At 43.0% G+C, this 14,817-nt stretch overlaps 1 protein-coding gene across 7 annotated transcripts in view; it reads right to left on the reverse strand.

Annotated features, from left to right (window-relative positions):
* Nucleotides 1-14,817, reverse strand: part of fbxo38 (F-box protein 38) — a 29,065-nt gene continuing 14,248 nt past the window's right edge. For 4 of the 7 annotated variants that reach the window (XM_068594764.1, XM_068594755.1, XM_068594784.1 and 1 more), the window contains 15 exons: nt 12,526-12,619; nt 11,962-12,092; nt 11,594-11,764; nt 11,285-11,427; nt 10,292-10,487; nt 9,624-9,818; nt 9,353-9,529; nt 8,375-9,112; nt 7,148-7,248; nt 6,628-6,730; nt 5,666-5,832; nt 4,733-4,878; nt 4,376-4,479; nt 1,960-2,073; nt 1-1,847 (listed from right to left, as the gene is read on the reverse strand). In XM_068594764.1, coding sequence (XP_068450865.1) covers nt 1,669-1,847; nt 1,960-2,073; nt 4,376-4,479; nt 4,733-4,878; nt 5,666-5,832; nt 6,628-6,730; nt 7,148-7,248; nt 8,375-9,112; nt 9,353-9,529; nt 9,624-9,818; nt 10,292-10,487; nt 11,285-11,427; nt 11,594-11,764; nt 11,962-12,092; nt 12,526-12,619 — 2,759 coding nt within the window. In that variant the 3' untranslated portion in view covers nt 1-1,668. Of the gene's footprint in view, nt 1,848-1,959; nt 3,887-4,375; nt 4,480-4,732; nt 4,879-5,665; nt 5,833-6,627; nt 6,731-7,147; nt 7,249-8,374; nt 9,113-9,352; nt 9,530-9,623; nt 9,819-10,291; nt 10,488-11,284; nt 11,428-11,593; nt 11,765-11,961; nt 12,093-12,525; nt 12,620-14,817 lie in introns of those variants that run through there. The other 3 variants (XR_011078603.1, XR_011078601.1, XR_011078602.1) reach the window with 3 other exon arrangements.

Below are 14,817 nucleotides of genomic sequence, written 5' to 3' on the forward strand. Positions count from 1 at the left end.
TTATTTTTCAATGTGAAATAGTTTTCTTTCATTATAAACATATAAACACCATGGAAGCATATCTTCATCCATGACATCTGTACAGTCTATACACAAACAGAAGTCTGAACTTGCATCATATTCAGTCCATTCAACCTGCAAAAAGAATTTTCAGTTCCTTTGATAGGGAACATTCACAGTCGGTTCATGATGAAGTTGCTCATCTTTCTGAACCCAACCCCTTTAACATATTTGGGGAATACCTGATACAACCTGAACCTGGGCAGTCAGTCCTGTCCACTGCCCTACAGTCCTACAGAACAGAGCTGTCCATAAACATGACCAATTCAATCATTTAGAAGGAAGCTAGAGGAAAAGAAAATCCTTACGAATCAAAATTCTGAAAATGAAACAAAAACAGGTTGATGGTTCAGTTCATATTACAACTTCTTTTAGACCAGAGAGATTAAGGACTGACCCAAAAATAACTTTAGAACTAGGAGTATTGTCATCTGACAGAAAACAATGGTTTTAATCTAGCAGTCTGATTCCACAGACTTGATAAGCAAAAACTCAGAAGCAGTAAACAAGAATTCATAAACTACATTTCTTTTCTTCTCAGTTTCCAACTTCGGGTATTGCACAAGAGATTGTTGGGTGAATATTTGTTTTCCCTTCATTAGCAGTATTGTTCCAATTTCACCACTAAGACAACTTTGCCAGATAGACAACAGCTATGTATTGTGATACATACTGTATGAGTACATGTATGACATCACCTCTTTTACAATCCTTGTCGGGAGATAGGAATAAGAAAAATGAGAATGAACCCACAACTCTGAGATCAAATTATGAAGTCCAAGGTCTGAATATGAACAAAGTCCGAATTATGCCTTCATCCTCACAATTACCTCCTAACAGAATTCAGACGCATTTCAAAATCGCACGCACGCACGCACGCACACGCACACGCACACACACACACACACACACACACACACACACACACACACACACTTTGTTCGGTCATTGGGAAAGGTCAGAACTGACAAACTGCAACAAAGCCAAACTTGCAGCTGTTCTGTCAATGCTGCATAGTCTGCCGTAACTACTGCATTGTGATATTTGCATGGAATTGTTTTGATTCGTCAGAATGGATGAGTGGCTACACAAACTAGTTCATGAAACCAGCAGTTTCCCTGGCAGCGGGGCATTCAGTCTTTGTCCAACAGGCCTGTCATGCAAAGACAACTGATACTTAGTACGAGAATCAACCGCAGCAAGTGCTCAATTTTTTCAGCTCCACATAGACTGAACATCTCGTGCTTGTGGTAAAATGCAAAGCCATGACGGACACTGTACACCATCTAGAGCCACCAAATATTCTGCATGTTAAAAGGGAAAAAAAAAACAAACTTAAAATTGAATTAAAAAGCATATCTTCTTTGACATTTCTGTCTAAGGCCATTTCTGTCTGTGATTGGTCACATGTGGTGCCGAGGTAGGCAGACTTTGGCGGTGGACGGGTGAAAGATCAGACAAACAGCATAACCCTTCCTTGCATGATAGACAAGCAGCTGTGCAGATGCCTGGGGTTATGCTGGCCTAACAAGACTATGTTAGAGATATATTACTTGAGAATATATGGTTCTAGGGCTGTCATACAGGCTTTAAGATTTTGCTAAAAATCTAAATGTAGTCATCATCCACAGGTTCTCCTGGTGTATCACAGTGATGGAGGAAGAGCACCACCACCCTCTGAAACACTCCTCTTTTGCTTTGTCGGCGCTCTGAGATCTCCTCTCCGATGGTCTCCATGCAGATGTCCGCTGACAGCTGGCCTTTACGCCTGGGTGCGTAGATGGTGGCTTTCACACAACAGAGAGAAAACAGTTCAAGTTCTTATATAACAAGGTTCTGTCTGTGGACGTTTAGAGAGTGTTCTCTTTAAAGACCATTCAAAGTATTGACTGCACTCACTACTTTCGTCATCCTCAAAGTCATAGCGGGCGTAGCTGTTGGGATCCGCTGCTCTCAGAGTCCTCAGCCAGGGGAAGTCTGTTATCATGCTGTAGGGAGCACCATCCACCAGTCCTGAACAATTACATCATAGAAGACGTTACCTTGAGGTGGAAGGATTGAGGACTGAAGACCACATCCATTCAACTCTTCTTGTTTGGACAGAAGCCGTATTGTCTACTTCCCCTTTAACAGGATGCAACCAGAAGATTTTAGTGTCTGAACTCCAGCACACTAAGCACATATTGGGTGAACACAGGAGGACTTTAGTGTTGGGCGACTGGACAAATTAATCCGCTAGTGTCGATGGACTGAGTACATCTGCAATGGTTTTAAGGCCATTTTTTGCTTTTCATTCTATTTTGCTAATTTAACGATCTGCCTCTGAAGAACGAGAGCTGCTCAGGGAGGCAGTGAAGAAAACAGCATGTGGAGCCAGCATATTATTTCAACCAAAACAGTTGCTGATTGTTGGAAAGACCAGCAATGATGGTTTGGGGTGATTATGGTTTCCTTTTTTATTCCCCCCCTAAAGATGCTTAACAGGAATTGAAGCTGACTTTATTAGAAACTTGGCAGAGGCTCAACCAGGAACCTGATGAGGCTTCAGCAAGTCAACGGCTGCAAATAAATTCCAACCTAAACTGATTAGAATACTATTGTATACAGCACAAAAGACGATTTTTAAATTCTGGATTTTGAAAGATACCTTCTCGGGACGATTGGTATGAGGGGATTTTGGAAGTTCTTCCTCTGGAAAGTTGACCCACACCCTCCATGACAATACCAATGGATTTGTCAAGATATGGGAACCGGTCTTAGACATGGTGGACAACCCCAAACTACAAATATTGGTACTGATGCCGACTTGACCTGATGATATAACCAATCTGTACATATGTCAGACTGGTGATTGTTGGCAAGACCAGCAATGATGGTTTTGGTGATTATAGTTTCCATTGCCCCCCAACCCTCCCACTAAGAAGCCTTATCAGGAAGTGAAGCTAACTGTATTATAAACTTGGCAGAGCCTCAACCAGGAAACTGATGAGGCTTCAGCAAGTCATAGGCTGCAAACAATTTACAACCAGATAATACATATTGTCACATCTTTCAGAGAAAGACAAACTGAGAACACTCCAACACCAGTAGGTTACATCCGTCCTGCGCCAAGTCAACAGCAGGAAAGCGACAGAACCGGATGGGGTCCCTGGAAGAATCATTAAGGCCTGTGCAGACGAGCTAAGAAATGGGTTGGGTACTGAGAACCGGTGCTAATGTGGCACCGGTTCCAAGACGTCCGGTACCTACCCGACCGAAACAACGCGGATTTCGGTGCTTCCTTTTGGTGCCTGAGCCGATTTAAATACTTTTTCTTTTACACTACTCTGTAAAGTTGCACGGTATACCAATACTAAAAAGCGTGGTACCCGTGCGTTAAACGATAGGTTTTAGCATATTTTTTAGTATCGATACTTTATTAAAATAGCGCGGATAAGAGTGCAGTCACTGCTCCGCTTCCTCTCATGTTGCTCCATGCAGCGGGGGTCAAGAGGGCGGGGCCTCCGAGTCCACATCTCATCAGACCTCACCTGGTCCAAAAACATCTCCCATCAGACAGGAAAGGCCCAGCAAAGGCTCTACTTCCTCAGGAAGCTGAAGCAGGCTCACCTTCCTCAACACCTGCTGATAACTTGCTGATAAACTTCTACCGGCGGGCAACCATTGAGAGCCTCCTGACCTACTGCTGCACTGTGTGGTTTGCTAGCTGCAGAGTGGAGGACAGGAGGGACCTGCGGCGGGTGGTGAAGATGCTTGTCGGCTCTGTAAAAAAAGCAAGCCAGAGACCCCACCCACCCTGGGCATGCACTATTTGCTCCCGTTCGGTCTGGAAGGAGATACAGGACAATTGGAACGTGCACAAACAGATTGCGAGGCAGTTTTTATCTTCAGGCTGTCAAAAGTATAGAAACCCCCCAAAAAGGCTGAGGAAAGTGACTGCTGGGCAACATAAATGAGGCATGCACTTTGAGATGATCCATCTATTTTAATGTCTATTTGTGTTATTTTAATGTCTACTTGTGATGTTTCTATTGCCACGGGAGCTGCTAAAACAGTTTTTCGTTGTCCTTGTGACAATGACAATAAAGTATTCAACTCAACTCATTCTAACATCTGATACAAATCACTGATTTCAACACTGTATGAAAGCACTAAAATAAGAATCATAGTTATAAGAATCATAGTAAATGTGTTACTAACAACAAAGCAGAAAACAATTTGCTTGATTCTTACATACATGTCTCACTTACATGCATGTCTACCTTCATGAACGCCTAGAAACCTTTGAGGTTTAATGAAGATGCAACAGTGTTACCCTCGAGTGTATAGATGTCCCGGCCCCAGGGGTACGTGGGATACTTCTTCACATCCTCTTCTGTCCTAGTAGCCTCTGGAAAGAACTCGTACTTGATCAACTCTCTGAGACACAAATACATACAGAGCATTTTGCATTTCATTAGATTGGTTGTTATACTATAGTGCAGATTTTTTAAGATGATCTTTAGGGAAGATGGTTGTTGGATCAACTGAGTGTCCCTTTCTCCTGGATGGTTGGTCATGCTGATTAATTTAACCCCGTTCACTCTCTCATTACGGTTAACATGCAGGAAAAAATTTGTTCTGAAAGGGATTGATTTCTGACTGAATGCCGGTTATTAGAGACATTACTCACTGGCTGATGTTGGCTATTGTGTCCATCCAGCTACGAATGCGAACCTTGTTGCGTATATTTGGAGGGTTGCTGAACTCGTGCACTATAGCGATGTGATAGGGATAGGGGCCCTGGAAGAGCTGACGCTCCAATGCTACCGAGTCAATCTGAAGGGAGAGAAATAAAGAGACGTTGAAGTAGAACAAAGTCAACAATATGGGATGCATTTGTCCATCTTTCCTATTTATACAAGATGTGTTGTATTAATTTCCTGCATAAATTTGATTTCACAACTAAAGCAGCAAAAAACATACAACTGGTTGAAAACTTAAAATCGGCTAAATTGTCGCCGATTTCTTTCGGGTTTGAATATATCAGTGTACCAACCGTTTATTTTTTTCCTGTTACGCAAATACAAAGCTTTTTGAATTAAAGTTGAATCTATTTAAATGCAGAAACTGTGTTTTTTGTATCTACTGTCACAGTATGTGAGGGCCGTAACGGGATACATATATTGTGGTCCAAGTGTTCTCATGCCCGTTGAACAGTACATACTGACATGTCCTGTAGTACATTGTAGATTAGGATTATGGATGCATTAACTGGATGGCACTCAGTCACTTGAATAAAAAGCCAAAGATTCCTGGCTTCAGGTCGGCTTCTGCCTATTCCAGTTTCCTCCGTTGTGCCTGTAGACTTTACATTGGGATGACGTCACATACTTTAAAATTACTTTACTAACTGAAAACCTTTATGGTTTCCAAATTCATAATAGAAGTAATAAGTGTCCTGAGCGATCGCGAGCGACCCCCTAGTCTAGCGGCCATTGTCAGCGAGACTGAGCGGCTGCATCGTATATTATAGTTGATTATTGATGTATGTTGCAGTCTCTTTGAATACATCAATGGTTAGGATTCCGTTTCTAAGGAAATGGAGACGTCAGAGATTACCAACCTGGTGCATAGGGCGCATGTAGATGATGCGGTTCCTCTCAGGAGGCATTCTGAGTATCTGATCCAGGACCTGTTCCATGTCCAGCTTCTTACACTGAGCGTAATCAAACCTGTTCACTATTGGTGCGCTTTCTACCCGCAGCTGTTTCAACACTCGACATCTGGTGGCTAGAGAGAAGGACACAACGAGACACTGTGACTGAAGGCTTTTTGACTCTACAACATAACTGTTGGGAGTTCTGTTATTATAACTCAGTCATGAGCACACACTCTCCGTTTAGCTAATTTTTGTCAACCCAGGGACTATAAATATGTCTGTTAATATGAGCCGTCGTTTACTCAAAAGCTTTGAGATTCTAATGGCATCTTTAGCGTCCAAGGACATGCAGCTCAGGTTAATTGGACTCTAAATTGCCCGTAGGTGGAAATGTGAGTGTGAACTGTTGTCTGTCTATATATGTGCCCTGAGATAACTGGACACCTGTCCCGGGTGAAGCCTGCTGTTGCTCAATGTCAGCTGATTGGCTCCAGCCCCTCGCGACCGTAAATAGGGTAATGGTTTACAATATAATGTAAAACATTTCTTGTTTTTTCCCTGAACACAGCCAAATTCTGTCGCAAGTAGTAGGCAGTCAGGAAAATAGAAAACCACTTAGAAACATTAGATTGAAAAGTTGTCCAGTGCAACTTTAAATGTAGATGTATAGAAAAATATGATTTTTGTCCTCTCAGCCCGAATGTGTACATTTAGTGTTCTGTGAACAAAAAAAACAGTTGGTTTACATGTTTTTAGGACTTATGACCCTTCAGGTCAACTGGATCTTTTCATGTGGTTGGCTAGACTCTCTTCGAGTAGCTACTTTGCTAATTCAACACACACACACACACACACACACACACACACACACACACACACACACACACACACACACACACACACACACACACACACACACACGTTACCATGAATGAACATCATCTTGGGGCAGTCTTTGAGGACGAGGTCAGTGATCCCACAGTTGGTCAGAGTGATGCCCACCAGGTTCTTACTCTTCAGAGACAAAATCTGCATGCGCAAAAGCAATTCAGTATATCAAATTATACTAATAAAGGATACACAGTACACTCCCGTAACTTCTCCTCACATGCATCCTGGCTCATTGAAGCTAACATGACTCTGCTGAACTAAAGGCATTTAAAAGCAGAATTCCTTCTGACCTCAAATATCTCCCGCAGCCTTGCCTGCCACACTTCGGCTCCCCCCAGGGGATGAAAACTAATTTTGTGCATCAGTTACAAGTTTATGAGGACTGTATTACATACTAGGTACAGTTTATGTAAATAAATGCATAAATGAGTCACCCATTTGGTCTTCCAACAACACATTTGTAACTCTGATAAACAATGACTAAAACACTATAATGTTTTAGTGGAAAAAAATGTCTGCGTCTGTGTGCGTGCGTGTGTGTCTGTTTGTACGTACCTGTACATGGTCATCCTCAGTGACCGGGTCTGACGTGCTGGTTGATTTGTCAGCCATTCGTTTCCTCCTCACTGTTACTCGAGGCCGAGCTCTGGAAAGATCTTAACATAGGTGGCAAAATATCACCTTCAACAATAGAAAAGTAAGCAGCTTTGGAAATGTGTAAAGTCACAATCATTTTGGAGAGAAGTGATGGACAAAGTGGTTTCTTTGATCAGATATGGAGCTTTCACCTTCGTAAATTGTTTTGGCAGTATATAGCACAAAAGACTATTCTTACATTCTGGATTTCTAAAGATACTTTTTAGTGACGGTATAAGGGGATTTTGGAAGTTCTTTCACTGAAAAAGTTGACCCACACCCTCCATGACAATGTCAAGGGATTTGTCGAGATATGCAAACCGGTCTTGGACATGATGGACAACCCTGGACTGGACTTTGCTCTGCCAGATTAAAAATACTAGTACTGATGCAAACTTGACCTGATGATATAACCAATATCTACTTATGTCAGACTGGTGATGTGCAAATGTGTTATTATTAGACCCAATATTCTTTCTTGTAATAATAACCTATATTATTAGTATATAAAATATATACCTGGCAACTATATTACCCACAATGCAACTCAACTGCGGACAGTTCAGTTGTGTATGAGTTATGCTATTACTGTCACGAAGGCTAATGTAGCCTAAAGTCGCCAGCCTCAAGCAGATATGAGGATGTTTTTTTAAACTAAGTCTTCAGACCTACTTCCCCAAAGTAACACTAAATTAGGACTTTAAAGCATACGACTCACGTTTAATTTGCGCACATGATGGACAAAGGTTTTTTGTTTTTTTTTTAGAAATATTTAAATAATTTAGCTATGCAACTATGCTGATATACATAGTGGTAGTTGTTGAATATTCTAGTGAATATGAGAGGTCACTGGTCTTAGTATTGGTTTCTTTTTTTGTGGTCTGTTCCCCATTCATTTAGAAAAATGTTATGCTTGGCGTCCTCTTTAAAGAGCGAATTAGATCAATATGTGTCAGTTATACGTTTCGTCTCTTAATCTTTAGAGGCGGCAATTACATGACTGACTGTACAACTACCACTTCCCTGAACTTGATGTGTTCTAACACGAAACCACAGACCTGAAATTTTGCACAAGATCAAAAGTTTTACTCTCCTGAAGTGCTGGTTAGTGGACACATACTACATGTGTTCTGTGCCTGGTCTTACCCGTCTCAGATATCAGGGACACAGAGGACATGCGAGTGCAGGATCGGGTCAAAGGTCGTCTAGGAACAAAGCCCTCGTCTCTTGCCTGATCCTGCTGTGAACGTGAAAGGGTAGCAGAGTACGATCCAGCAGTGGTAGGCAATCTCTCACCCTGTCCAATCAGCTGCTCTGTTCTCCTGGAAGCATTGTTTACAGCAGCACCTCTGGGCTCCAGACTGTCCGCACAGGCAGGACTAGAGCTCTGCCTCACCCCAGTCTCCTTTGTGCAACTGTCCCCAGTCTGTGCACCAGAGGAGCCGTCTGTGCAGTCATTAGTCCTGCCAGTTCCGGTTGCTCTGTCCGTGGTTGTTGTTGCTCGGTGGATGGTCCCCACCACCAGCCTCCCACATCCACCAACCTGCCTGGATGTGGCTGTTCCAGGTCCAACCCTGCCCACTGATCCAGTCACTGGCCTCACCCCGGTCCTTGCTGATGCCCCAGCACTCCCAGTGCCCCGTACTGGCCCACTGTCATCCCCAGGTCTTGCAGCAGTCTCCACAGCCTCTTTGGCAATTCCTTTTACGCTAGTCTTCCTGCTGTTTTCAACAGCAGCCTTCATGTCGGCCTTAATCTGCTCACTGGTCACCTGACAGCTCTTCTCACAGCTGCTTTCTAACACCCGAGTCTTTGTCTGATCTACCGAGACTGCCACTGATACAGCCACATTGTTGCCCCGCCTCAGAGGAGTCTTTCCTTTACCTGGAAACACAAATATTTATGTTATACTGGTGGGGTGAACCAAGTGCTTGTGCTTTTCAAAGTCTTTATGCGTGTGTGTGTCAGCACAATTATTGTTTAATTTGAACAAGAAAGGTGGGTTGCTTTAGACCCACATAAGCCTTCATACTGTAGCTATTGTATTTCTGAGACCCCCCCCACACCACCACCCTTCCCAATGTAGTGACTGACTGCTGGGCGTGTTCCGTGTTGTGCAGACACCTTCTGTACAGGAAGCTGGGTGCTGCAGACAGGAAGCTGGCTGCTGCAAACATGCAGTTGGTATTAGCCTTGAAACAAGGCCTTCCTCTTCTTCACTGTCAGAGTCTGAAATGACCAGCGGGGGCTTTGGAACACTGGCACCAGCTGGTCTACACTGCTGGACTAAACCACTGGGTCCTGGAGGGGGAGGGAGATGTATCAGCAGACATAAAAAAATAAAATAAATAAGGAGAGCTTATGAAATGGGAAGTATGGAAGATCAGCCCCTAACCTGCTTGCTCCTCATCAGGAGCTTGTGGTGCTCCAACTGGACGACTGGGCCCTGGAGCCACGTTAGCCCCATCAACTCTCACCTCCCCTTCTGCTTCAGCTTCTTTCAGCTCAATCGGAGGCCCAGCCTCCATGTGATCCGCCTCAAACATCACCGCCTCATCTTCCTCTTCCATCCCATTTACCGCCACTGGAGCTGTGAAAACAAACTTCAACTTTATTTTGAGCAAAACATAAAGCCTCTGCATTTAACCCATCCTAAGCATTGGGGGGAAAGGGCTGATGCGACGGGCCTGGGGAGCAACTTAGGGTTCAGGTTTCTTTATATGCAGACTTCTGTCTGCATGTAAAGAATCAAACCAATGGAATCAAATGGAAATCAAATGGAACCAATGGAATCAAACCAAAATATTTCTGGTGATGCTATTTAACATGAAATTGCCACTTCACATTTAGCTCAGTTTTACTTGTACAGAGCACAACTAATGCCAATACAGGTGTACTTCTTTTGGAAATTGACATATTTGCCCTTGCTATGTTTCCATGGAAACATAGCATGGAAAATGTGAAAAATGAAGGGTCGAAATACTTTAGAAGCCAATATCCATGATGTTGATGAGCTGCTGTGTTGTGATTGCTGCTGCCCCGCTGACTGCAAGTGTGACTTGCCATTGTTCTGCTGCCGTCTTTGGTTGTTGTTGATGTTGTTGACGACAGGTGGAGGAGCAGGAGGCAAGTTGGCGTCATTGTTGTGGTGGTGGTGGTGGTTGTTGTTGTCATTGTCATTGTTGGAGTTCTGGTTACTGACCAGTGCTGAGGACACGCCAATACCAGTTCCTGCACTCAGGCCCACCCTGGCACAGCCCTGTCACACACACACGATATGCAGAATATGCATCAGCACATATTCTAACTTTATTAACTTGACTAGGCATCACCCACATATTAACAATTCACTTCCTCTACTGTTAAGTAAAACACTCAGTGTTTCTGCTTTTAACGACATTAACTCAGTTATTGTGACTCAGTAAAAAATAGTTCTGGTGAAGTGGGCACACTACTAATTACAACTCATCAGGCATCATGCATATTAGTCACAATGAATGTATTTTGATGTTTGGGCAGTGGTAGGCCTGCACTGTACATGGTAAATGGACTGCACTTGTATAGCACACTTAAACTATGAAAATGTTGACAATAACATAGACTAGTATTAGTTGTTTTTTTATGTCTGAGTTTAAAAATATAGTGACAGATTTTACTACATTTAACAGACCTCTCTTCATGGGAATGGCTCTGAAACCAATAAGGAACGAAAGAGCCTCAAGATTAGAAGGTTGATTTTGAATTAGCCGTGAAAAAATAATATTAAACATTTTCATTCTGGCGCTGATGATAGAAGTAGCTATGGAGTGAGACATCTCACTTCCTTCTCAGCTCTATTGAAAGGTGCACATGTGCAGTACTGATCAGGCACTGAACAGGTGGTGGGTAAAGACAAAGTTTATGAGATGAAGGGTGATTAAGCTTTTCAATTATCCTAGAAACCTGGATTCTGGAGTTTAGTTGGAATTGAGTTAGACATGTGAGCGAAACTCCACATTCCAGCATATGTGAGATCAATACATGTGATAGTTCACGTTGCTGCGAGTGTCTGTATACCTTAGGTGGTTCTCTAAACATCTGGTCCAGACAGATAAACTCCAGACTGGGCAGTAACTCTATGAACTGGGAGAAGGATTCCAGTTTGATAGCATGACAGCGGACCAGAGTGAGATCAACGAGGCGACTCCATCTGGACTGATCTGAGGACAGAAACAATGGGCAGAACATGACTACTTGCTTATCATGCACCCTTATTATTATTATTATTATTATTATTATTATTAGATAGAAAAAAGTGACATATGGACATTTATATTTAGGTCATGTGTGACCGAAGGTAGCCAAGTGGTGGTGAGTATGTTTTACCTGTGATCCAGTGGTGAGGGTTGTGCAGGTGAGGACAGTTGTAGATGAGCAGGTATTTAATATTAGTGAACACCTCGTTCACCACCTTTATGCCGATATCTGTGATGATGCCAGGGTTCTCAATGACATCAGCCAGACCATACTTCACCAGCTCTGAATGACTCAGCTTACCTGAAGTTATCAAACACAAACATTGTTTCGAACACACCTGTAAACTTAATTTAACTTATTCAATTCAAGTTGACACACTGTGGGAGAACCCGATGAGACTGTGAAATCGATACCACACACACACACTGTAAAAAATTGGATCAAGTACAGGAAACATGCCACGTGTTCTCGGAACCTGGTGGATAGAAGGAACTAACATTGCAGAAGGAATTCATCCACGTATCCCAAATGAAGTGTCTCAAACTGAGGAAACTCGAGTTCAGCCATTTTGAGAGCTGAGAAGACTCCATCTTTTGTCAGTGACGGCTGGATGCGCAGCTCGTGAAGCCTGTTTAACACACAGACATCATGGAGGTAAGTATTTCTGTTGGTCCTACTGACCACTTAAATCAAGTATGCAACTGAGGACATCTTCCTCAGTTTTTTATCATGAATGTTGTTAGTTTAAAAGAATACATGTTTTCAGATTTGATATTTCTTCATTAGTCCCGCAGTGTATAGAGAGAGCAAAATAACACTGTGATAATTATTCTGACAAACTGCACATAGATATTGTTGACACAATACTCCCTGCCTGTAAGCTCACAAACATCATTCAAAGTATCATTCTTACTTACTACATGTTTACTCTTTACCCTGTTCAGTGACTGAACAGTGTCTCCAAAATTTGCCTACAAGATGTATCCCTTTGCATTTTGCTTTAAACATGGACCTGCGTTTTCCCCTCAGTTACTTTCAGGAATTGATGAATGGCTGTGCACCTGCGAGCAGCAGTGATGATGAGGTAGCCCAAGTCCACTTCCAGAGCGTTCTTACAGGCTCCAAACACAATGGTGTGGAGGTTCCGAAATCCTCCTGGAAGTAGAACAAACAAAGACTTAATCAAAAGATGTTGGCTTTTTAGCTAAAAATAGGAAATCAGAATTGGTATCTAGAGATGAGGAGACAAGAAGATTAAGAGCAGTTACAGCAGTATTTGAGGAAAATCACAGACAACATGAGTGGACGACGATGCAAGAACCTGCCTGCAGTGCAAAAGAAATACACTGCTCAAAAATATTAAACTCAAAGTACAGTTTGAAAACACATCAGATCTTAATATGTAAACCCATCATGTTGGACATCTATACTGATATGAATAGTTAATGTCTTAGGAACAAAAGAATGCCACATCTTTTGGTGGAAATAAAAGTTTCAGCCTACAGAGGGCTTACTTTTATAGACACCTGAAAGAAATTATGTGACATGCTAGTCCATTTTGCTAAAATTCAATTTCTGCAACACAAAATGCTTCTCAATGTCTTGTGTGGCCGCCACGTGCTTGCATGCATGCTTGACAACGTCGCGGCATACTCCTAATGAGACAACTGATGTCGTCTTGTGGGACGTCCTCCCAGCTCTGAGGGCATCTGTCGGCTCCTGTAAAGTCTGAGCAGCAACCTGCTGGCGTCTGATGGACCAAAACGTAATGTCCCAGAGGTGTTCTCTCGGGTTTAGGTTGGGTGATCGTGAGGGCCATTCAATTGTATCAATTCCTTCATCCTTCAGGAACTGCCTGCATACTCTCTACTTTCAGAATGACCTCCAGCTGGCCACTAGTGTGATTGTCTCTGCCAAAATAATCAAAAACAGGCTTCATTAAGAGTGGCCTGTAGTGGGCCCTGTGCACAGTGCCGAGCACCGTGGAGCTTGATTGCCATTTGTTATGAAACACCAGAATGCCATGTCCGCCACTGGCACCCTGTGCTTTTACAGATTAGAGCAGGTTCACTTGTGATGGACGTGAAAGCGTCTGGAGACGCCAAGGAGAACGCTATGCTGCCTGCAACATCGTTCAGCATGACCGGTTTGGTGGTGGATTTGTGATGGTCTGAGGCGGCATATCCATGGAGGAACGCACAGACCTCTACAAGCTAGAGAACGGCAGTCTGACTGCCATTAGGTACATGGATGGAATCCTGGAACCCATTGTTAGACCCTACGTTGGTACAGTAGGTCATGGGTTCCTCCTGATGCACGACAATGCCCGGCCTCATGTGCCAAGAGTATGGAGGCAGTACCTGAAAGATGAAGGAATTGATGTATTTGAATGGCCCTCACGATCACCTGACCGAAAATGTTTTGGTCCATCAGACGGCAGCAGGTTGCTTCTCAGACTTTACAGGACCTCATTGATGCCCTGAGAACAATCTGGGAGGACATCCCACAAGAAACCACCTGTCGTCTCATTACGACCATGCCGCGAAGTTGTCAAGCATGCGTGCAAGCATGGTGGGCCACACAAGATATTGAGAAGAATTTTTAATTGTAGAAATTGAATTTGGGCAAAATGGACTAGCCTGCCACATTTTTTCACTCTGTCTATAAAAATAAGCCCTCTGTCAGCTGAAACTTTTATGTCCACCAAAATATGTGGCATCCTTTCATTCCTAAGACATTAAATTATCTGAGAGGAGAGGTTGTCGCCGGTGCAGCTGTGCTGCAATGTCATGTCTGCACTGTGCAGGGTCAGTTTTGCGGTTTTGTTGGATAGATTTGGACATACATTGATGTTGACGCGACAGGGTTGGGGGGTTGGGCTCTCTCCTTGCTGTGCTGGCCCTCGCCGGGCGTATTTCCTCCGCTGCGGTGCACCGCGACCGGCTATAGGTCGGCTTGGAAAGGCTCGGGCCGAAGGTCGGTCTGAAACCCACGGCCCGCCACAGGTATAGATATCCAATGTTTTTTTCACATTGAGATTTTATGTGTTTTTAAAATGTTCCTTTAATTTTTTTGAGCAGTGTATAAAGAATCTACAAACGACATAAAGGACTGCAAAGCAATAACAACCAGCAATCAAAAAGGAAATGTAGTATAGACACACAGGGTTCTGATCTGTCTTAACCAATGACAATAGTCTGACTGAAAAGACAAGCATGACAAACAAATTGAAATGATTGTCATTCTGAATAATGGAGCAAAACCAAAGCATGGTGAGTCAAGACAAAGGAATGAAAATTTAACAAAAAATGTCATACATATTCCACATCACATAAATAAGACACAATGTCTTA

Source organism: Clinocottus analis, unplaced genomic scaffold (assembly GCF_023055335.1).
Source record: "Clinocottus analis isolate CAN_PGR_092001 unplaced genomic scaffold, fCliAna1.0.p SCAF_10, whole genome shotgun sequence".
Lineage (NCBI taxonomy): Eukaryota > Metazoa > Chordata > Actinopteri > Perciformes > Cottidae > Clinocottus > Clinocottus analis.